The 25,905-nt window shown below is 37.4% G+C and overlaps 1 protein-coding gene across 4 annotated transcripts in view; it reads left to right on the top strand.

The window, feature by feature from the left end:
- Positions 1-25,905, top strand: part of SLC1A3 (solute carrier family 1 member 3) — a gene marked incomplete at both ends in the record, with an annotated part of 61,826 nt that overhangs the window by 10,859 nt on the left and 25,062 nt on the right. For 3 of the 4 annotated variants that reach the window (XM_080363039.1, XM_080363037.1, XM_080363036.1), the window contains one exon: positions 6,783-6,920. The exons of the other annotated variant lie outside the window; for it this stretch is intronic. In XM_080363039.1, coding sequence (XP_080219165.1) covers positions 6,783-6,920 — 138 coding nt within the window. The remainder of the gene's footprint in view (positions 1-6,782; positions 6,921-25,905) is intronic. 4 annotated transcript variants of the gene reach the window in all.

The following is a 25,905-nucleotide window of genomic DNA, read 5'->3' as shown; positions in this document are numbered from 1 at the left end:
AACTACCATGGGTAGTCCACTTGTACACAATAAGTATTGTGCATCATGACTAAAGTAAATATGTGTTTTATATACAGACAAACCAGATAGTTTGTTTTTCACCAGAGAATTGTCAATAAGTTGTAAGATACTACTTTGCTTCTAGAATCATCCCATACAACAAAAAAATCTTTGAGATCATTGAGATCTTCTGGATCCCAATCAAATCTAGGATATCTAGTTCTTCTGTGGTACTTCTCCCATGATTCCCCTCATGTTATCTCTCAAGAAAAGGAGAGATAACTATTTGTGTCCAAATTAACCCATATCGCACTTCGATATAGCCACCTACAAGAGCTACTTGCAGCACAGGTCCTTAAGCTCTCTACAGCACTGGCACCATCCAGTTGAAAGGGAAGGAACATATCACACAAAAACATATACACCTATACAGGTGAGATTCACTGCTGGGTCTCTCTCAGGTGAGAGCTGTAGAGGAATAATAACTCGTGTATTAAGCCAACTGATACTTCGCCTTTTTCAGACCTGAAATAGAGAAGCAAGTTCATGTGGACAACTTTAGCTCTAAACTCAGCCTTAGAAAAAGACAATTAAAGGAATTTTAAGCTACCTATTAGCTCCAATTCTGCATTGCCATAGGAAGAGTAATTGATAAGGTTTCTTAAGGGTATGATTCTGTGATTGACTAAGCCAGTCCTACTTCTGTCCCTGGCTGCACATTTCCACCCTCAAAGGCTTGCTTTCTTCCTTTGCCATCACAGCAGCACCATCATCACCTAGCACACCAGTAAGCCTGTGCGGGGAACTAGTCTGGCAGAAAAGTGACCCAATGAAAATAGTTTCTCCCTGGTTTAGCTCCCATATGAGCTCATCTCAGTATCTCACAAGTACAAGCAAGGAATTTGGTTTTGTCTAGTTTAGAGAAAAGGAGTCTGAGGGGGGACCTAATTTCTCTCTACAGCTTCCTGAAGTGAGAATGTGGAGAGGGAAGTGCTGAGCTCTTCTCCTTGGGGATCCAGTGACAGGACACATGGGAAAGGTTCAAAGCTACATCAGGCCGGGTTCAGACTGGGCATGAGGCAGCATTTCTTTACAGAGGGGGTGGTCAAACACTGGAACAGGCTTCCTGGAGGGGTAGTTGATGCTCCGAGCCTGACAGAGCTTAAAGGGCATTTGGACAAGGTTCTTAATAACATACTTCAACATTTAGTCCGCCCTGAAGCCATTGACTTGATGACAGTTGTAGGTCCCTTCCAACTATTCTGTATTCTATTCTACTCTGTTCTATTCTAGTCCATTCCATTTTATTCTATAAAAAAGAACAGCTTAAACTGTAGTCTCTTCCTGGCTACAGCGATTTGGTGCTCTTCTCAGTACTATTCCCCTCAGTTTGAGCCCATGTGTGCCCTTCCTCACCTTAGTTATTTGCCTATCACAGGACATGGACAAAACAGCCTTCAACTCTTTGTCCTGAACCAAGGGCATTTCTTGCATATTTTTGGAATGGAGACTCATAAAGTGTTCTTTAGGTTTTCCATCAAATATACTTTGTGTGAAGGACCTTTAAATAGGGTCATAATTTTACACCTTTAGTATAAAAAGGTCAAAGAGAGGTGACTACAAAGGCAGTACTGATGACCACAGAATACAAGAAGTAGTTCTCTAATTCTTAAAAGTAGCAACTCTGCTGCAGCCCTAAATTAAATGGAGTAAAAAGAAAAAAAAAATAAGTAGTTAGCTACTAAAAAATAATTAGCATAATATGAGATGATTTTAAACATAAAATTAGTAAAAGTAACAAACAAACAAACAAAAGGCACCAAAAAAAAGTCTGCCACAGTATGTAGGTATTGAATATTTAGGTCAGACAAAATGGTTTCAAAGGGAGCATACTGCCTTACCTGCATAAGTAAAACCAGAAAGTAAGGAATGAGTGGGTGATACACAAGGTGGGCGAGGGTGTGAGGAAAGTTCAATATGAAATTACAGGAAGAAAAAGATGAAAATCAAAAGCATGCAAGCAAATTGGTGAGTCTGTGGTTCTTGTGGCAAGCAAAAAAAAAGTGTTTGTGATTTTGTTGGCAACTTGAAGTATTTCTTATCACTAGAGGAGTTATTTACCTGTTTGTCCCAAGTAAATACAGTTGCGGCCTTATCTGAAACTGGTTCTTGGAAATAAAGGTGTCAGAACAAAATTTTAAATCAAGCAGAAGTGAATGACCCAAAGAACAATACCATTCATTCCAGAGCTCTGCAGGAACATAAGAGTGAAATGGCTGTGCAGCTAGCAAAAATATACAATGTTCTATTAAACTGGTAGGAGCCTGCTTCTCTTACTGGCTCTAGTCCAACTTCTGTTACAGAACAAAATGTTATTTGCTTGCTGGTTACAACGTTTTCTGAGAGAGCGCTATTATCAGCTGTTACTTTAGCACACCACTCTACCTCATTTAAAGTATTCTTTTCCAGTTACTATGAAGTTTTCTATTTCCTGGTGGAAAAGAAGAAATCTGTACCTCATCTATTAAAGAAAAGGATATTGATACAGACCGTGTTTAACAGTATTTTAAGATTTACTAGTAAAAAGCAGATGTGTATGTAAACCTTATTGTTGTGTTCTGTTTGAACTGGCAAGCACTAACATGGAAAAGGCAGCTCTTGGACTGTCTTTAATATACCACCTAGTAATTTCCCCTTCAAATATGCTTGAGTGATTTTTTTATCAATTTAAAAGTAAAACTGCTAGTTTTTTTACTTTCTGCATGATAACAGAAAGCATGGATATTGTAAAAAATATTACTTCCAAATAATGGAGTAGCCTTAATTCCTGTGTTTCTGAAATAAGACATAGGCCAGAAGCTCATATGGATTCATTTTAAAAAACTGAGACATCACTGATTTAACAAAATTGCTGCTATTGTTCACTTAAAAACATCATGCCAATTAGGAGATTCCAGATTCCTTATTTTCTTTATTATCTTAAGATTATGAATTATTTGAAGTAGCGAAAAAAACAATCCTATTTCTTTATTAAATTTTTATATCTATTTATTCGGAGTAGGCCAACGAGGAGGATAGACTTAAGCTTCCCTAACATTCTTGTATGAACATTTACATCTTGGTAAAGCATCTGTCATCTTCTAACAGTTAAGGGCTTTTTGGTTGGTTGTTTTTTTTTACTGATATGGTGTTTTAAACCTGTGTGTAGGTGTGTAGGGACTGCTCTCTTGTTATCATGATTATCTGCAAATCAGATTTTCCATAAATTTGACTATATCACTGACAATAACACCTCAAAAATATTTTTATAGGTCTAATCTCATTGATTTCTTCATTATGAACTACATAAGTTATTCAGCAATATGGCTCTGTCATACAACTATACAAATATATAGAATTCAGCTCCTTAGCTTAAACAAGCACTAGCGATTTTTGGCCACAAAAAGCCAAAAAAATTCTGTCAAGAAATCTACTCTTCCCTGCAGTGCGGGAATGGTACACCATTTACCATTTGAGAAGTCAGGCTCTGATAGCGTTGATTATAGTTGTTCTTTTCTGTTACAAAGGGTAGACAGAAACCTGCACAACAGGTTGTGGGAGCTTGTTTCACACAAGGCTTTGTTTCATTACAATTTTCAGAATTAATCAGAAACTTGAAACTTTTTCTGAGAAAGGCCACCTACAGTCTTGATCATGGAGGGTGCTAAGCACTACAACTCTTACCACACACAAGATGGATGTTAAAATACTGCACACCTTCCAAAGGTTTAGTACCTCCTACCAGGACTTACTTCCCAATTTTATTTTGATACTTCATCATTGTATCTATCTTTACATGATCACTGTATGCTGTTATCTCACTCTTTAAAACCCATTAATGTTGTTTCTGAGAAGTGAATTTGAAGAAGTCAAAACCACCTTGCCAAGTTTCATTTTCCTGTTTCAGGTTCATAATTTTTGTTGGTAAAAGTTTGTTGGACAGGATCTAATGCCCCATATCTAGGTGTTTAAGCTCAGAGCCAAAAATAAAGCTTCCTCTCTATATATACTAAAATCAAGAGAGATTGGTAAAATCATGCTCTTCTGCTTTCATTATCACTCACTACAATGAGGAGATAATTTGCTTAAATTCCTATTGTGTTGCCAAGATCACTGTGTGAACACAACTAATTTTCTGACTCATCTGTGAAACAACAACTCCTATACCTATTTTACAAGTAGGGAAACTGACTCAGAGAAAGGTTCTTATGGCTCAGGCATGACTGCATATAGATGTATAGAGGTACTAAGATTAAGACTGAAGAATTAGTAGCTATTGGGTGTTGACACAGTTCACCAGAATACACTATCGGGGCACATATTTTCCGCATCACAGAAATTCTTTTTGTAAACTGCAATGCTGGGTAACCCTGTAATTATGCACGGAACACTTTAGGGAAAAAAAAAAGAGGGGGTGGGGGGCGGGAAGAAAGGCACAATAATTTTTGGCTCAATAGGTTTACAAGGAATGTCAGAAGAAACTTACTGTCACTACCAACAGTACTCACTCAAACAGCCTTCTCAAGCCCTGATTCTCTCTTAGCTCATTTAGTGCTGCTTGGACAGTAGTGGGCCAGATAATCAAGCCGTTATAGTATAGCATAAGGACTAGTTCTTATAGCAGCCTCAGAAACCCTTCCTAACTTCAGTGAGGCTTTGTACTAGTGCAGAGATTAATTCATGCGAAACTAATTGGAGGACTGTGGCCTAAGTAAGAAGCTGGTCTAGCTCTATTTGCTTGTTCTCCAGTTGTCTAAATGTAGTGCTCATTAAGTGAAGAAACAAAGGGTCCAGATGGATTCTTTATATCTGAGAAATGTGTTTCCCATATAAAAAGAAAATAATGAGTAACACTGTGGTGGAATTTAAAACCTTATTGAAAATAAGTGAAACTCTAAAGCACTTTTTAAAATCAAGAATCATTCAGAGGTTATTCCTCTATGCACTCTATGATCTACTTTTACCTAGAAAAATGAGTTATGCAAAATGCACTTTGACTACCTGAGTCTATAGAACAGGAATGCAACTAAAACAAATGCTTTCTAGTCACAACACTCTCCTCCATAGTGTGAACTCCTTACTTGGATCTAACTGTGCTCTAATTGCTTTTCTCCAATCCTATGACAATGAGATTTTCTGTCCTCCACAAGTAATTTCTCCACTTCCCTAACTTAACCAACCTGCTGAAGTCCCAAATAGCATGATCAGACAGACAGGGGTCACTAACATACAGCAGGTGGCAATAAGCTAGTGTGGGAGGCATAACAGCTTATTTTAGCTAGTAAAATTTGGCATGAAGATATTATCTGCTGTATGGATGTGCCAGTCTAAAATCTGATTTTAAAAAAGCAAATCCACAAAGTGATTAAGAATTGGAACTAGCAGTTTCCAGAAGTGTTCAATGTTACAGCATTTTCAGGATATAACCAAGTTCCAACATGATCTAGAAGTGAGTTTCAATGCTTTGCTTCCTAACGTCACTGAGGATGCACTTTCATGAAAAGTTTTAGGAAACCTAAGTATGCCTATTTGCCAAAAAGGGTAGTCTCACTCCCCTCAAAGGCACAACTGTGCCTATTCTCTTGTGAAGGTATCAACACTTCTGCAGCCATGCAAACAAACTACCTCAGGCAATTGACCTGGATCAAAATTAACATAGAAAAATAAATACTTTTTGCAGCAGGATCAGCTCCCTGATCCAACTTTCTATACAGCCACTAGTGTCAGCAGTAGAAAGTGGGGAAGAACATGGAGCCAGGAATGGGAAGGAGGGATAGCTGAGTTTCACCATCTGTATGGGTAAGGTTTTTCCAGATAAAGCCAAGTGTTGCCTGGCTGGATAGGGAAGACTTATATTAGACAGGCACCAAACCATTTAACTTTCAATAAATTGTAAATAATTATGTCAATTAACCAAAAGAAGCAAATAAAACAGTTGGCACCAAGTACGAGAAAAAATCTACAGAGTTCTAGCTGAGAAGTTTAGGTTGCCACATGTCAGCCAGTCCACAGCTTCCATTTGTAAATATATGTCAAAGACCATTTATCTGTTCCCAGCACAGTAAATGGATCCAGACACTCCCTTACTCCACTCCCTCACTCCACTCCCTGAGGCTCTAAAACCCACCACTTAATCATTCAGTAAGACCTTCCAACTCCGATTAGCTCCTCCTTTGCAAGTGCTTGTGTTTCTGAAGGCAGGCATGTGTAAAGCTACTTACCTCCTGATGCTGTTTTACTGCATGAAGACCAAACCACAAGGGGATTCTCAAATAAATCTATCCTGGTTATGTCATCCAATCTGAAGAGAATCAACAGGATCAGGCCCCACAGAGTAAACAGGCATGGACAAGACTCTGAAGGCTGGTAGCTAGTATGTATATGCATTCATATATGATTATGCTCAAAATCCCAGAATTCAAAGCACTTGGCTGCCATAGCAGGGACTGTTTCCTTTTCATTAAGACTCCAGATGTGCCTTTTACATTAATCTAGATTTTTTAAAATAGCAGAACAAATGATCTTCTGAATCTGTGACAGTGAAAAATAATTTGATGGCTTCAGTAGGACTACTCATAATTGTAGTTGCTATTTGAGAGAGCAGATCAGAAATACAGTCTGGGGCATAATAAAAACTGCATGTTGCCATCAGATACATCAAGTAAGTACTCTACAAATATTCACATTCAGATGTTACTACTACTTTAGAAGACTAAGTTATTATATCTTTTCTGTCTCTTCAGGTGTAATCCTTGGATTTTCTCTCCGATCATATAAGATGAGCTATCGGGAAGTCAAGTACTTTTCATTTCCAGGAGAACTACTCATGAGAATGCTGCAAATGCTGGTCCTGCCACTAATTGTATCCAGTTTAGTCACAGGTAAAAAAAGGAACAGTTTTGGTTTAGTTTTGTTGGTTTTGTATTCTTTCTCTTTCAAGTAATTTGGTAAAGATGCATACACCAAATCATTCAAAAAGAAACATTCTGTGTCCTAGAACTGTTATAAACTGCAGAAAGAGATACATTTGCTATTGCTGTTTTAGAGACAATGTAACAAGAGATTTGACTCACATACAAAGAAACTAGAGGATACTTTTCCTGATTCCAAGACTATATAACTGTACAGGTTACCATATAGAGCTGCTACAAAGCTGACTCTGTGCTCCTCTTTCTTTTCTGACTTTCTGAATAGATATTTCCTTCACAAGGTCCTATTGTTATCAAACATAATGTATCTCAGAAAAACAATTTCAAGACTCAAGAAAATTTAAGCTATTTATTGTGGGCAATAACCTATGCCTGTAAACCCAGAGCTGTAAAACATCTGTCTATCTCCTCATCTTTTAGAAATAGATTAGAAAAAATAAGTGATGGATGGGATAGATTGGATAGTTTGGAAGGAACTTCATTCCATCCATTCTGGTGTCATGTCTTCTCATTAGCAACTCTATTAAGCTTCACACCCTCTTTACTAAACTGTTCCTTGAGCTAGGGATATAATAAGTAATTTATTACTATGATGTATGTCTTGCCATTCCACCTGTTTCATGGAAGAGCTCTCAGATTTTTAATGAAAGTTCAGGATATACCTGTGGTGCATTTATGCTATTAATTGCCAGAAAAAAAAAAAAAAAAAAAAAGCAAAAAAAAAAGCAGGGACTTCAGTATATTGGCAAATCAGTGGTACAGCTTGGAGAACTTAACCAAAACTGCCCACTGTGCAGTCTTAGGATCTAAATACCTAATACACTACCTTACTTTTCAGAGGACCCAGAAACTATAAGCTGTTCTCTATTTCATTGACTTTCAAATACTTTAATATTAAAACCTCTCACAAATGCAAAGAAGCATAGAGTCCACCTTCATGAATACCAAAGATATCATGCATGTATGTAAGCTCTTAATGCAGCGCCAGAAAAGCAGGTTATTGACAAAATAATTTGTCTTTCCTTGTCCAAGGAAAAAGCAAAGCTTGCTTCGATACACACATATTGTATGAATACTGACAGCTTAATGAACACTGAAAATTAGAGAGAAATGTATAAATCTTGTACGGAAAACAATGACAGGTTTTATCACAACCAGTGTGTAATTCCGTTACATGCCATATGCCCTTGTCCCATGTATCTGAAGAACTTCCCAGGCTGGCAGGACACTGATAGAGCCATTAAAAATAGAAAAGGAGAGACATTTACTTTTTTTCAGTGTCAGTTGAGAACAGCACTGCTGCTCCATTTTGTAGGATGAGTTATTGCAGGAGAATTTACCACCTCAGTTCCTTGTATCTGCATCCATATTGGTTCTCTAGAAGAACTCAATGTAAAACAAACATTGCGGTAGATCATCCTATACAAATATTTGAATTCATTTGCAAAATTATAAGTATCTGTAAGATTTGTGTTATTGCGTACAAATGCCTGATAATATTAAGTGGATTATTCTTAGAGTTTCCCTTTGAAGTAGAGATGGTAATATTCAATAAACTTTAGTCAGGCAAGGAACAGCCAAAGAAAACTCAACACAATTCACAAATGACAGATCTCATTTTAAAGATGCTCTGAAATACTTGCTGCAGAACTCTCATACTCAAATAAATATATGGGTATTATTGCATATCTAAATAAAAATGAACTATAACCTTTACAGGTGTAATACTATGCATTTTTATACATGCTATTGGTTTCCTTTTTACACACAATAGGATACTTAATTTGATAAAAATCATATGCTTTTCAACTCAATCCTAAGATCAGTCTTGTCAACCATCATCCAAATCTCTTATTTCATGTATTTTGTTTGGCAAAGCCAAGTGGATACCTCTTAACTAACCTCAAAAATATTCCTCCGGGGTCTTGTATGCTGATAACAGAATTTCTTCTTCCAACTATAAATTATTTGAATAAATATTTTTGTTGTTTTCAGGCATGGCAGTGTCTCCCAGATATGATATTCTGGGTTTCCATTTGTATTTATGTAAGTGTGCTCAATGTAACCAGTTATGACACTATCAAAACATATGGTCTTGGAGGTATTAGAAGTAGGCTGGGGGTGATTACATTCCTCCATAATTTTTATGAATGTCGAAGAAATTAGAACAACTAAAACAAAGTAATAATTATAGAAGCTACGGGCTGTTATGTAAGTGAAAAATAAATTGAGAAACTGGAGACTTTTGCTATACAGGTAAATATTTCTGATGATTGTTCACAGACACTTGGGAAATAAATGATAACATGTAAAGTCAACCCAGTCACATTTCCCTATAGTCTGGTTTGGTGCTTTCATTAAAGAAACAATGCAGAATCGCATTCAGAGGCTTTTTATTCATGTTTGTGTTATGCCTTACCATTATTGCACGTGGCTCAAGCAGGTACATAGTTTAGTCCATTCTGTCTTCTGATATGTATGTTACCAGGCATGTACTAACATCTGCTTGGGAGAAAATAGAGGTTATTTGCATACCTTTCACCATCTTTTGCTGTTTATAGGAAAATAAGATTATACAAATATATTTATTTTTTGTCTTTTGTGGTTTAGACACAAATCCAAATGCATACTCTATGCTAGTCTTTATTCTCTACAGTCTTTTAAATGCAACAGCTCTTAAGTCAGCATTCCCAATCACTATGTCTTATAAAGTCGAAGGCAAAATTAAAGCACAGTATAGGGGAAGCAGCATAAATAACCAAAGAAATAGATGACATTCCCACTTGGATTATTTTATGGCCAAATCTGACCCAAATTCTTATACAAACAGAGGGCTGACAATTTTTTTCCATTACTGTTTTGGATTTGCTGTAGTTATAGGAGTTCAAAATATTTTATACCTTCTTATTTCATTATAACATGAAGCATTTGGCACAAACAAATCGCTTTACATAATTATTTTAAAATATGCATTGTCCCTAAAAGGTATATGAAATAAATATATATGCATATGATAACAATTCAGCTGCAAGATTTGCACCAGAATTAAGAGCCCTATGCATTAGCATTCTATGAGCTGTTACAGCAAGATCACAATGAAATTGAAATTCCAGGCCTTAAAACTGACCCACAAGTAAAGTAGGATTAAATTGTGTGCATTTCTTTCAAATTTCTTTGTCTGGTAGAGTACACCAAAGCATAAAAAGCCCAATCAAGATCCGAGACTAATTTTTGCTGCACATTGCAGAAACTGTAAGAAAATAGTTTATTTACTAACAAAATTCAAACTGAAGGAAGATAAAGGGAATTTAGAAATAGTGAAGTCCACTGGCTCCACGAGGATTATACAGCAAGTCAGCAATAATAGAATCAAACAAATATCCCAGTCATGAATACCAGTACAGTGCATTGTGCACTAGATGATAATGCCTGTCCCAACTGTCAATGGGAATAATGCTAATAACGTACAAATGAATTTTAATCACACACCAGGACTTTGTGTGCAAAATCTATTCTATACAAAAACAAAGACTATGAATCTTCTTACACACACAAAATAAAAGAGGTTGTGTAGTAAAACAGTTTACCTGAAAGAAGAAATACATCTTAGCATGTGGTTTGTAATATGCCTTTGTTTGCATTCCCTCCCCTTTCTAATCTAAGTAATTACATGACTGTCTTTCCCCTTCCTAATTCAAATAATAACTGTCTTTCGTGGATTCTGGAAGATACAGAAACTTCCCTACCTCTGATGCAGCCTTTCAATAACAGACTACAACATTGACAACTGCAAGAGACACAAGTGACTCTCCTTTGGGCAGACTCAGAGATGCAAGGTTTTGTCCCCATCCTTTTTCAACATTTTTACAGTATTCACCACTTCAAAAACTATAGAAAGTGTAGACTAAGTATACAAACTGGAATTTCTATGTGTTGATGCCTCTTAACTAACTAGATGTATGTATGACGGTTTTGATTTCATCTGTCAAAGAGTGCAATGAATGATGCAAAGAGTGCAATGAATGATGAGATTTAAAAAAAAAAAAACTTGAAATAGTCTCCAAGCCACTCCTTTACATAAGTCAGGAAAAATGCAGCATCTGGATATGAACAGATTCAACTCCTAAAAAGCCAGACTTCATGCAAAACAATGTATGCATATAGAATGTGGAAAAGTAATGCTGTGGTGTGTTGCATGACCTTAGGCAAATCATGTTTCCCTCATCTATCTCTGCTTTCTTTCTCCTTACAGATGTAGTGCTGGTGAAGCTTTTTATAGCTACCAGGCAGGAAAGAAGGTGACTGTATATAATGGGAATTTTAATGGACATACGTAGATTAAGTTGTCACAGATCAGCAGATGCAAAGTATATAGCTGTCTTAGTTATATCATTGTAGAGATGGACATAAACTTCCACAAATAATTTCAGTAAGAATGGTATATGGGGCCAACACTAAGACAGTTGCTGTAGAAATATTACATCGAAAGTCACCTAGTGACTGCAGCTAGCTATGATGGTGTCACCAATAATCAGATATGCATAAATGGAACATATTTTTTCACTAGATACAAGTACTTAACAGGAATATGTCAGCCATGAAGTTAAAAAAAACAAAACAAAACAAAACAAAACAAAACAACCAACAAACCACAAAAATCTCCTAAAGTCAACATATGGTGTGATGGACCTACACTGCATTGTACGAGAAGGAACTCTTCATACAATGGCACAGCCTCCCCCATACAGACAGCAGCTGTAGCCAGTCTTTTGTAAAGACTTAATTCTAGATAAAACTACAGTCTCACGTTATTAAATTTAGAAAATTAGCTTTTATATTTGCCTTTCTAGTATTTGGAATGAGACAGTAAATGACCCATCAAGTGTAACTCAATGCAAATGCTATTAAATACTATCAAAATACGTATCCTCTTGTAAATTATTAGTATTTTTCATTTTTACAATTTTAATATTCTTTATTAACATACAAAATTAATAGCAGTAAACATAAAAGGCCAGAATTTTGAATTGGCTCGTCCTGACCCCTCACAACAAAGTACACAATAGGAAGGTCTCATAGATACCTGTGCATCACCTCTTCAAAAAAGAGGCTGAGAATTCATCCTATGTGTAGTTTTGCAGAAGCAGAAGCCATACTGCTTGAAGTCTCTGTGTAGTTTCAGTGTTCTTCTGTCTACTTGCTGTCAGGTCTACTACAGAAAAAAGGCTAGCACTTACTAAGAGGTCCCAGGTGCTGACTCACATTCATCAACAAATGTTTATGTTAATTTCACTGAATCACACAGAATCACAGAATCACAGAATCAACTGGGTTGGAAAAGACCTCAGAGATCATCGAGTTCAACCCTTGGTCCAACTCTAGTCTGTTTACTAGATCATGGCACTAAGTGCCATGTCCAATCTCAGTTTAAAAACCTCCAGGGACGGCGAGTCCACCACCTCCCTGGGCAGGCCGTTCCAATGCCTGACCACTCTCTCTGTAAAGAATTTCTTTCTAATATCCAGCCTAAATTTCCCCTGGCAGAGTTTAAGCCCATGCCCCCTTGTTCTATTGCTGACTGCCTGGGAGAAGAGACCAGTCCCCACCTGTCTATAACTTCCCTTCAGGTAGTTACAGAGAGTGATGAGCTCACCTCTAAGCCTCCTCTTCTCCAGACTAAACAATCCCAGCTCCCTCAGCCTCTCCCCATAGGTCTTATGTTCAAGTCCCTTCACCAGTCGTGTTGCTCTTCTCTGGACCCACTCCAGTACTTCAATGTCTTTGATGAACTGAGGGGCCCAGAACTGAACACAGTACTCCAGGTGTGGCCTCACCAATGCAGAGTACAGGGGAAGGATCACTTCCCTTGTCCTGCTGACCACGCTATTTTTGATACAGGACAGGATACCGTTGGCCTTCTTGGCCACCTGAGCACACTGTTGGCTCATGTTGAGCTTCCTGTCAATTAGTACCCCCAGGTCCCTTTCTGCCTGACTGCTCTCCAGCCACTCTGCGCCCCGCCTGTAGCGCTGCAGGGGGTTGTTGTGACCGAAGTGCAGCACCCGGCACTTGGCCTTATTGAACTTCATCCCATTGGAATCAGCCCTATTCAGCAGGATTCCAGAGAGGGGAACAAACACTTTGGAGCCAGTGTTATCCTTCTCCAGAAAGAAAAAGGAGGGGCCTAGCAGTAATTCCCTTTAATTCATTCTGACAGAGCAGAACCATAACCAGTGCTTGTGAAAGAAACATGTTGGGTACTCACAGCAAAGCTGCAAGCCAAAAATATTAACAGAAGTCAGTTTTACTCTTCCGTGTTTCTATATTAAGAAATACATCATTCCTCATTCCTCACTCAATTCATGTAGTAATACATAAAGATTGAGAATCAGTTATGCTCAATTTAGCTGGTCACCAGAGCAACAAACCCATTTTCCAAATTCTAAAAGTTTGAATTTTTCTGATTTTCCAAAAATACTCTCATCTTTTGATGTCCTGAATAAATTATTTTAGATGTCAAAATATCTGAATAATTCCTGCATGTAATGACACTTGGTATAAAATAAAATTTGATTATACCTTAGAAAGAAAGAAAACCTAAGCGTGATACATAGCATCCAAAATCAGAAGGTACACAGCAGCATAGTTTTTGAACTTGTAGTCTCTGCAAGCAGTAATGTTCAAACAGCAAAGGTATTCAAGAACAAGGTCTGCAATGATTAAAGACAGCAAAACTAAAAAAACCCAAACCCTCTAAAATCACTCAAATTTACTAGATGCTCTTAATTAAAGGCTGATTTAAATTTCATTACAAAATATGGGGGTTTTTTAGTGGACTGCTACTTTTGTTTGTTTCACAAAGTAGTGAATAAAAGATTGTTACACACTTTTATTCAGTTTGCATTCTGCATGAGATTCCAACTGAGCTGATAACAAGTAACAACCTCTCATCTATACAGACTTAGCTTTGCTTTTTAAAATTGCTCAAATGCATAACATCAAAACTTTGCTTACTGACAGTCATGTCACTAGCAAAACAAAAAGCCAAAAATTTTTGGAAGAACACATAAGAGTTAAAGCATCTCTCCTGAGCACTGATGAACCATTGTAAATCCACATTGTCTCTTAGCATTTCTATTTCAATAGAAGGCAGAAGGACTAAAAATACCTCAGGGACAAGTCAAAACAGTGTTTTTAGTTAAATACAAATAACTACAAATTTATTAAAGAAAACCAGCACACCTGAAAATTAAAAACCTCAAAAATATTATTAAATGTAAAATCAGCTGCATTAGATTGTAAAAAGAAAATACTTGGTTTTGTATTTTGTACACCAAAATGTCCAAAATGTAAAACTAAGTCTCCTCAGCATTTTGGGAATTAGGATGCCAAGAACAAGCATTTTATTCAGGATATTGAAGATTGAAACTGTAAAGAACAATATTTTCAATAATGAACGATGCTGTGACAACATAATCAATGACCTAGAATAGTGCCAAGTGCAAAGTAACACATCTAGGAAAGGGGAACATGCTACACCTGTACCACACCTAATCACAAGCTCTCAGATGGCCACAGGCAGGAGTTCTCAGACTCATAGTGAACAGCTCAGAGAAGGTGACAGGGTGTATTGCTGGAATGGAGTTCTAGTGAAGTGCAAGGAGGGATTAAACAGACTACAACTTTTTGGCTTGAAAAAGATACCACTGCAGAACACCACCACAGAAATTATGAAACATTTGTATGGGCTTCGATGGAGTAACTAGTATTATTATATCTCATAATTATTTTTCATAATAAAGTAAATACAGGGTGTCCAATTAAATAACTAGGGAGTACATGTGCAATAAAGAAAATTAGTGACTTTTTCACACAGTACATAATTGTGTTGTACATTGCCACAAGCCAGAACTTAATAGTTTAAAAATGCAACTAGAGAGTTCACAGATACAGCCATCATTGACTATTAACTTTGGGGAACTAGAGTGGGGAACAACGGAGATTCTAAATAGGAAGCTCCTAGTTCCCACTGGAAGCTATATGCCGGGAGGAGCAAGCAAGGGCTGTGAACACCATCTTTTTCAGTTTCTCATAGTCTTTCAGTAAGAATCTGTTGTTAAGTAGAGCTGAGGACAAAGAAATGGATTGGCTGACCATCAAACTAATTTCCCACAAGTTTATGTTATTGTCACACTCCATAGAATTTTATATTACATTGAAGGGGTCACCTGTTAAGATTTCACTTGCTGTAAGGCAATGACTACTGTCAACAGAGATGGTTAGGTACACAAGAGGTTTTATTCAGGATATAACAGCATTCACTTTCCCACTCCTTTCACCTCTTTACATCTAGCCTAAATGCCATGATCTGCATCCCCATTTCCTACAAGTGAATGTATCACAACTCCATTGTGTTGGTTTCCTTGCTCATGAAAACTAGTAAATCTAGTCAAGAAAGTTCCTGAAGCTGTAATTTGGGAATGTCAGGAACAATACTGGGAGTACTTGTACAGCAGGAGATCAATGCTGTAAAATCGGATAGGCACAAAGTACCTCCTGAGTCACTGCATCGGCTACACACATTACTGCAGAAGGACCAACTGTAGATCAAGTCACATGTCATCTTTCCGAAATAGGAGAGTGTAATGCTCTTGTTAGGTCCTCTACCCTTATTTTCACCCCTGATTTTTTTCCATGTTTTGATAATGGGCAGTTGTTGACCTCTAATATATTATTTCCATTTAATCCTCAAAATTAATTGCTGGATCTCCTACATGGTATCCTTCACCCATGTATTTGGATGATAAACTTCTGTAAGGCAGATCCATCATTATCATCATTACTGGAAGCAAAGACAGTGAATACTTGTCTCTTGATAGTATTGCTGGGTGTATCACTTGCCTTCTGAACAACAGAGAGTGAGGGAAGTCACTGTGCACCACAAGAGATACAAGACTCAACACTTGAGTCTGGGTTCCAGTAAGATGTTGGGTTGTCTGGAAGAGGAGGAAGGCTGCCCAGACAGCTATCCATCCTGGTAGCCAGCCACATGACACAGCTCTCACTGGTGATGGAGGATAAGAATGAGAAAACTCAGGACATAAATCTCCAATGATTTGTTGAGACTGCAGATATAACTAAGGATCAGCAACATCTGGAATTTCAGTTACATCAGCTACAACTCCTTTCATCCAGACATTCCTTTAATGCCTATTTTTTCTTTACTTTTTATTCCAGGCAGTTACTGAATATGGTCTGTATCCTCAAGTTCAGACCTTGAGAAATAAATGCAACAAAACATAAACAACGTTGTATATGGCATGAAGACCCTCTCAAAAGATATCACTGCAAATATTTAAGAGCTTGCCTGGTTGCTAGGAATTGCTTTCCAGTTGTGTCAAGTTCCTTTTTGTAATTGAAAACTTTTTGCTGCTATGTGGCTGGCACATGCTAAAATACCTTTTCCTTATTCATTTGTTGCAATCTTGCCTCCAGATGAGTGTCTGAGGCAGTCATGAACATAACAAAATGTTTACCTAAACCTTGAATCTCTGGAGAAATTGCCAGCCTTTTCTAATTGAGTGGAAAGTCTCTCCATGTGAACTTTTTCAGGCTCACACAGTCAGATCTGGTTTTCTTCATGTGAATGAGTTCAGGGTGCTGTTATACTGCTAAGTTAAATACAAAACTCTTGTAACTTAGCACCAGTTCCAGAAATAACTGGTTTTTGTGATGATGGCTTATTCTGGATAGCATCAGTCATGGCTAGGTCTGGGCATACTCTGCCACTTCTACCCACTGCTTCAGAAATTTCACTTTGGCCAGCCTTATCACACTTTTCCCCATTTACACAAAGCCTTTTTCTTTTGATTCTCTCTAGGACTTGATCTTAACAGGTTTGACTGAATGGTATCACTGACACATATCACAGCAAAGTTAATTCAGTTTAACTAAAAGCCCATCTATATGTCTCTGGAAGGTAGCAAGTGCCATCTGAATTCCAGAAAAGGGGAAAAAGACATTCCTACAGGTTCCTACCTGTTCCCAATGTTGGCTTTTCTTGAGTTGTCTGTCTCAAAGTTTATCAGATCAACAATTTAGCATTTTTTATCTTGGTCAAGTGTTCATCATTGTAAAGCACAGTATTTCCATCTGAAAGAGGGGCAGTGAATTCAGTGCACACACAGATTCCTCAGAGATATGTACGCTTATCATAGAATCATGGCATCATATAATGGTTTGGGTTGGAAGGAACCTTCAAGGTCATCTAGTCCAATTCCAACGTAGCAAAACAGGGCAGTTGAGTACACCACAAACTTTCCATTCCTGCTACTGTGAATACAGTTATATCTAGTAAAATGACAATAAAAGCACCTGGGATGGCAAGCTTAAAAATTTTGGTTCCTCATCTCTACCAGATAAAAAAAGTTCCATGTATTTCTTCTGTTGACAGTATCTTGAAAGGATCTTTTTCTCTGCAAGTCTATCAAAACCAGTTATACCAATGTTGATCTACAGAGGAAAGCAGAAACTATTAGGATATAGAAAGACTTGTCTGGTTATTTATAAGGCCATGTCATGTGGGAATTAAAAGAAATCATTCTTCACAGTTTCACACATCTGAATAGCAATTAAGTTCTAATATTGAGTAAGAAACGTGCAAATAAAGAAAACAGTTGAGCACAGGACTTTCATGCCAACAGAAGCTTTCAGATACTAATGTTATTCTTAAAGACCTATCATCTCTAGAAGTCAAGTATCGAAGCAAATTAAATTCCTGGCCCCTAGTTGTGATGAAAAGGTCAAAAATAGATCCAAACTATATTCTAAAAACTCAAGAGTCACACAACAAAGAGCACTTATTTGAAAAAATGTTGGAGTTTAGGATATTCCAGTATTAGGAGAGCATGACTTGCAGTTCCTGAGTAGCAGGAGTTATCAGATCTGTTGTTAATCTGTACTAAAGAGTCTGAAGGCCTTCTAGTGTATCACAAGTTATGAAGAGTTTTTGAACTAAGTACATTAACACAAACATTTCTTTAGGTGCCTCAGTTAATTTTTTCAGGATAAGGCTTCAATTTGTAATAATGACAGGCTTAAATTAATGTTTTTTCAGATGATTACACCTTTTTGTCCTCAGACAACTATACCACTAGCTCATTACTGCTTGTAGATAAGAAAAAGAAAAGTACAGCACAGTACTAGAAGTACAGTATTTGCACTAGAATTAACATACTGATGCTGTTTCTTTCCTCCATAAACAGCTCTCTTATTTTCTCTCTGCTCATATGCAAAGCTGAACACTTATTCTGGCATTTCACCACCCACTTCTAACTTAGATGCGAATATTTAGATATTATCAGAGGTTCTGCAGTGAATATAGTTTCTTTTCAGAGCTAGAGGAAAAAATAGGTTTTGGTCAAGAGTTCACCTAATGAATGACTGTTTCATTAATGAATACATTCTTGCACTGCAAATCAGCTTTGTCCAATATTTATGATTGCAGTACGTCTTAACTCCCCAAACCCTGAAAGCAAAGTTAGAGAACATTACCTTACTATGCCTGGCTAATATCTGTCTCAAGGCTAATGAAGCTGTGCGAAGGGCTCAAATCCATAAAGAAAACAAAGCTTTCAAATTCAAGGTAGGATGTTTAATAGTTTGTTAAAAAGTAAACAGGCTTCTTTTCTATTCTGCAGAAGAGTCCTATAGTAACAGTGATCTAAAAAACCCCTCTTTCATCCTTCTAGTTTTAAATCAGCTGATGTTTTCTTTTCTTTGGTACCTCAGACCTCTCATGTTCTCAATCCTACCTGCAAGCAGATGATGCCCAGAAGGCAACTGTATTACAGTTGAATTGTGGAAGCCAAAACCTATTTTTCAGCTGTACTTAGCACTGTAACATCCTGGAAAAGAGCTGAATAATATTATTTAAAAACACTGATTACTACTGTGAGGAATTCCAGAGGAAGCCCTAACCTCTTTCCATTGCCTCCTACAAGTCTATAAGGTATAAAAAGACAAAGTAAAAAATGTATGGCTTTGATGTTGCAAGACTGTAACTGAATCAGTGACCCAAGGTTCAAGAGGTCACTGAAACAAAGAAGAGAAAAGAAGGAAAACAAAAGCCTCTTCACATGAAACTCCAATTCCACACTTTCATAATGAGTTCTCAGAACAGCCTTAACATCATTACCGAATTGTGAAAAAGAAGCAAATTATAACGACAATTTAAACTGTAATAGACTAATTGCAGCTAAAGTAATGCCTCCTTAGTATTCATATGGCATATTACCAGAGGACCTCAAATTCACAAATATGAAGCATTTATTTTTCCTGAAGTTGATTTGATTGTTACCCACTAAATTCTTGGGGGAGATTTAGGGTATAATTAAATTATCATTTACTCTTATTGTCCATGAAAAAAATGGAAAAATGCTTATGATGTTATGCATTAGAATGTTCTTATTTATTATTAAAATATTAACTTATAGGTTATAAATGATGCTATAAAACATATATATTATAAAAGATGCTGCTAGGTCACAAATTTTAAAATACCTACAAAAACTTTTTCAAATTATGTCTGCATCAGATCCATGCTCTTTAAACAGACTTTGGTCTACTTGATAAAGGAAGTCTCATATTGTTTCTAGATTCTTTATTAATACAAGATATTTTTTTTAATGCCATATAAAAATTTATGTGCAGAATTTTTCTTATCAGATCCACGTTAATGTGATTTTTTGAAAAATTACAATCTAAAAGTACTCTCTATTGTCAAATCAGTTACTGTTCTGCAATTTCTCATACAAATAATGGCTTAGAGACATGAAAGAGTTCCATGCATTTCCGTTTGATATTCATAGATAACACTACAGAGTGATGCATCTTATTTGTACCTGGACTACCAGAGGGATTGAGGCCCCACTACACTAGGTACTGCAGCGAAGTCAATATAGCATTCAGGGTAATGTCTTTCAGGATCAGTTTCATCAAATTGAGAAAATGTTCTGTTGTCATTGCTTACTTCACTATCGTAGATAGATAACCAAGCTAATTTTACATCAGTATGGGGAGCAGGATGGCAAAAACAGCATGGAGCTCCATTCAAAGTGATTTATGTCGCTTCATGTGAATACACACGGCACTACAACTTGACAGAAAATAAAATTAGACTTGATGTGTGAGAGGAGAAAAGTCAGTTAACAAAGTGTGAATCCATCAAGTACAGCCCATGAAAGCATACATACTGTTGTAAAATAGTACAAACTGAAAAAATGTGTAGCACATGGGAACGGATGTAATAAAATAGAAGACTTACAAGAACACATAAATATCAGCAGGTTGTGTGCAACATCGACAAAGAGGAAAGCATCAGATTAATGAGCAGCTCAGATAAATTCTCTGGAAGCAAAATGAATATTAATCACTTTTAAGTTGTACATATATGCACCAATCAGTGTTGTGTCACAGACAAGTTTTCTAAAAAAAAAGATAGAGCAATTAGCAAACCTGTTCCAAGCATAGATAGTAGCTTCTGCAAGAAAAAATAATGCAGGATTTTTTTAGTGAGCTGGCAGTCACTAGAGTAACTTCAGATTACTCAAAAAAACAAGTCTTATTGAGCATAGCTGAAGGTAATGTCGTACTATTCTTTTCCACATTACGTTAATATTGCTGAATTAACAAAGAAAGATAATCTCAGGAATTTTTTTAAATGTGCTAAAATTATAATTCCAAGCAGAAATCTAAAGGCCAGGTTGTTACCAGATGCATTAGTAACTTGCTGCCATTAGTTCAAATCTTAGTTGAGCCACATCCAGCTGGGCAAAGCTTCTTTCCAGATAATAGCTGCTGAATGAACTCTATAAAATTAACTTAACTAGTGTCAGATCCTAGTGGACAATCATCCAAATAAAAGACACTATCACTGCAATAGAGTCTATTATTGGAAGTTTTAGTGAAGAAGCCAAGAACCGGCTGGCCAGCAATATTGGACACATTTTGAGTGAGAAGGTGATACCTCCAGCACAGAGCTGTAACAAGTTACAGATCACTACAATCCCATACCCCAAACCCTGTGTCAGTTCACACACAGATGGAGATATGTCTCTATCCTTTTATAGACAGGCAACCTTAGTTTTTCATTTTTTAAATCTTGCACCTCTCTGTCTAGATTTATGTTCACTTCATTTTCCCAGCAGTTCAGCAGAAGTGTCTCTTCAGACATCTGTTACATACCAGATATAAAAGCAAATGCAGTTTTACATTATACTATATTACTAGCTACGGTTCCTTTATGGATACCTCTAATTTCACATCTGTATTAAGTATTTCATATTATTTTTCAGCAGCAGCTAGAGTAGATCAGGAGTGATCCAGCATAGCAAATAGTTTACAGCTTCATCACACAGTATACAGCCAGTCAGATAACAGAAACACTATACATTTGTGGAATGTTTAATAAGTGCTGCACGTACAAAAATGTCTGTAAAGGACTCCAGGCATGGTCTGCCAAAACTCAGACCAGCATTTTAGCAGATTAAAAGCTTAAACATGTATTTTAAGAAATTTCATTGTGGATTTTTATGGAGCACCAAGTAATGTGCTTAACACCATCAAGAAGACAAACATATCTTTATCAGTAGAATCTAGCCAGGATGTGGTGAGGTTCACTTTTAAAGTAGATGTTTTCAACAATATGCTCACAATAAGTGAAAATTAACATTTTCATCCTTGGGAATAGGGTAGAAGTCTTACAACTACTAGCATATTTACTTCGGTCTTATAACAACAGATTCTATAGGATTCAAACTAACTCAATGTGCTTTGGCTTATCAGCTACCACGATTAACTTTTTTCCTAATTAAACTGAAATCATTTACCATACTACATTATGCCTTTTTTAAGCAAATGTGCTCATTTTTTTCACTCCTGATACAGAAAATAAGCAGCTTTATGCCCAACAGAAGAATCCCGTTTTCAGGAAAGCTTAGTCCAAATGTCTGGACATAAAAGGATGTCTTTTTAGAATTGCACTGTGCAGGTAGCAGCCGTGTTTTGTTACCAAAAAAACTGTGAGCTGCTATTTTCTGTGTTCCTGGGTCTCTGATTCTTGGCTTGAAGACAGTCAGTCCTTTGTACTCTGTTATTACAATGAGGTAACCAAAGAAAGAGGGCCTTGGTTTGAGACTGTCAGCTGTTACTAATCACTGCTCCATGGCTTGCTGTGAATCCCTGCTTGCCTCTCCCTCCTGCTCTGCTTAGCACACATAAAGAAGATAAATTACTCCCTAGTTTCCCTTCAAAAAGCATATTGTTTGGTACATTCCAATACTGTGAGTAAAAGATAGAATAATGCGAAGAGTTAAATGGGTATCTAAACAGCCCCGCAGCAGGGTCCTTCTCAGGCAGATGTGAGTTTCAGGAAATCTATTTTCTTCCTAGTTTTCCTGTTATATTGCAAACCTAAAAAGTAAATCAGCTATACTTCTCAGAACACTAGAGTATATTCTTGCAAGAGATTTCTTATAGCACCATAAATATCACTGACTCTCAATAAATGCAGCATCTAAGCATACCATAATTATGCATTTAATTTTTACTGAGAGGTGTACTACTTTGATGCCTATAAATTATTTAGCAAAACCGAGCACAGTTTGGGGAAGTTTATGGAATTCTTCCCTGCCCCCACTGATAAACACTGTCCTGACACAGAGAAGAATTTTAAAGGAAGAGTCATACATTGTTATGGTTGGAAGGGACCTTCAAAGCTCCTCTAGTCCAACCCCTTGACGATGAACAGGGACATCTTCAACCAGATCAGGTTGCCCAGAGCCCTGTCCATCCTGGTCTGGAATGTCTCCAGGGATGGGGCATCTACCACCTCCCTGGGCAACCTGGGCCAGTGTTTTACCACCCTCATCATAAAAATGTGTCCACCCTGAATCTCCCCTCCTTTAGTTTAAAACTATAACTCCTGGTCCTCTCGTAACAGGCTCTACTAAAAAGTTGATCCTCATTTTTCTTATAGGCCACTTTTAAGTACTGAAAGGTTGCCAACAAGGTCTCTCTGTAGCCTTCTCTTCTCCAGGTTGAACAACCTCAAGTCTCTCAGCCTGTCCTCACAGCAGAGCTGCTCCACCCCTCTGAAAATTTTTGTGGCCTCCTCTGGAGCCCCTCCAACAAGTCCATGATTTTCCTGTGCCGAGGGCTCCAGAGCTGGACACAGGACTCCAGTTGGGGTCTCACTAGAGTGAAGCAAAGGGGCAGAATCACCTCCCTTGACCTGCTGGACAATGCTGCTTTTGGTGCAGCCCAAGACACAATTTGCTCTCTGGGCTGCAAACACACATTGCCAGCTCATGTCCAACCTTTCATCCACCGGTGCACATAAGTTCTTCTCTGCAGGGCTGCTCTCAATCCTTTCATCCTGTATTGATACTGAGGGTTGCCCTGATCCAGGTGCAGGACATTGCACTTTGCCCTGCTGAACCTCATGAGATTCACATGGTCCCACGAGCTTACCTAGGTCCTTCTGGATGGCATCCTGTCCCTCAGATGTGTCAGCTGCACCACTCAGCTTGCTGTCGTTTGCAAACGTGCTGAGGGTGCACTTGATCCTACTGTATCATTGATGAAGATATTAAATAGTACTGGTCCCAGTACAGACCCCTGAGAGATACAACTTGTCACTGATCTCCATCTGGACACTGAGCTGTTAACCAATCTAGTTATTTGTGCATGGAAAAAGCAAAGTAAGATGTGAACAAAACTGTGGAATACCTTACAGTGAAAACAATAAGGGTGAAAGTAGCAAATTATTTGAACCTCAAGCTCAATATATTTCCAACCTCAAGCTCAATATATTTGCCTGCTGTATCAGAATGCCATACTTGATGGCCTAGGAAGTACTTACTGGCACGTATTACTGCCATATTTCTTCATAAGTTAACAACTACTCTTGATGCACTGAAACCGAGCAGTGTTTCATAAAGTCAAGTTTTTCCACTGAAAGAGCAGTATCAGTGATGAATGACAACCAATGGTCTTTCATTATTCATAGTTAACTGAAAGGCAGAAATCACAGTAAATCCATGAGATGTTATTTGCGTCTCTACCATTTACACCAGTCAGTGATGTTCTGTCATTATCTTACCATGGTTTCACAAATGTTTTCCTTCTAATTTATGAACTGTGACTAGAAGAGCATGTTTTTGCAGCCAAGAGAATGAAGAGTCAAAAAACATGGTCAGTAACAAAATCTTTTCCCTTAACGAGAGTTAGAAGGGGATGGAGGAAACATATTTGCGGCTGGCACATATTGCATCTATTTGCTAACATATTTTTATGCTGTTTCCGTCAAGAAGTATGAGATCAACAGAAAGAGTACAATGTTCAGTTTGCATTACTTCTGCACATGCAAAAGCTTTCAGTATCACCGAGAGGTATCCAGCATCCACATTCAGGTATTTTTCAAGTGTTCTATGAATATCAGAAATAAGTACACATACCAAGGTTAGGTTAGCATCCTCTAGAAAAGTTCTTATCATATACAACCTTTCTCCTCACTGTGGTACTGGAGAATTCACAAAGAAAGGTACACATCTTTATTTAAGTGCTTATGTGGACTCTTCTACATGTTGTTAAGTCCAACGTGTCTGTGATTTCTCTAATTCACATATGGAGTGAGATTTTTTCTTACATATAACAGGAACATGTCTGTATCTTCATAAGGGTATATTTTTATGCCGATTTTTTCTTGTTGAAGGCAGTGCTGGTTTGAGTAGCAGTGGCCCTCCAGACCTCTCCTGAACCCAGGTGCTCTTTCACACACCCTTGTTCTCTTCTTGTCATCAAATGGTGAATGGTCTTTGCTCAGGTGCTTGGTGAGAACAGCTTAAAGATAAGAAGGCATAAGTTAGGAACACTTAACTTGTTTTAGCAGTGCTGCCACCAAAGAGCAAAGGCTGCAATGCAACAATAGGGCCGACTTAAAGTAATGGGAAACTGCTGCCAAAATTGTAGTTTTCTGCCCCCAGATGTGTTCTCCTTTTGTTTCCCTTGTAAAAGTCCTGGTGTTCACATGACATGATTCTGAGATGATTCAGGATGACAAACAAAAACTAACCCTACAAAATCCATGGTTAATGGTTTTCTGGTGGCAAGGGATGCGACAGGACTACAAATCTGTGAGGCAGGTCTAGTCCTTCAGGAGCCACTCTTAGCCATTTAATCGGCTCATTGAATTGCATTACTTTATCTCAGTTTGGCTTAATCACAATCACATAATTTGGTTCAAATACAACTGATAACTTTCCTGTGAGATATTTGCCCCGTGTTCTTAATGGACCTGGAAAAATTAATAAAATATCTGATTTCTTTAAATTTCCATATTCAAATAAGGATAAGTTAAACTGAGAGTTGGGAGCAGCTTGTCCCATCAGTTCATGTAAAAAGGCCTACAGAGCTATATTTCAGACATGTATTTATGTAGCTTCAGGAAGTCATTAGCTGTATTGATTTAATATTAATTAACTTCAACAATGCATATAGTTATTTGAAAATGTTATTTGGCATTCTTCTTTGCAATTTTATTCTTTTACTGCTACTGCTATTTAATAATCTAGAGTTTGGGCTAATTTTGAACTTGATCTTGTGAAGGAATCAATTGTCAATATGTTAGATGTTGGTTAACTTTTGTTTTCTGGGAATGCTCAGCACCACTTAGGATGTGCTCAGCAGCTATTAGAATAAGGCTGTAGAACCTAATCATGTTAATTAAACTTGGGTGATACTTCCACTGTCTTTACCTAACCATTGCTTTTCCTTACAATTTTTTTCTCAGCATATTTTACTGTGACCTTGCACAGCGTTACTCACTTCCGCAAATCCTCACAAATACACAAAAATGGTTGTTCTCATGGTTGCACAC

This window comes from Nesoenas mayeri (assembly GCF_963082525.1).
Source record: "Nesoenas mayeri genome assembly, chromosome: Z".
Lineage (NCBI taxonomy): Eukaryota > Metazoa > Chordata > Aves > Columbiformes > Columbidae > Nesoenas > Nesoenas mayeri.
This window is presented reverse-complemented; position numbering and strand designations above follow the sequence as displayed.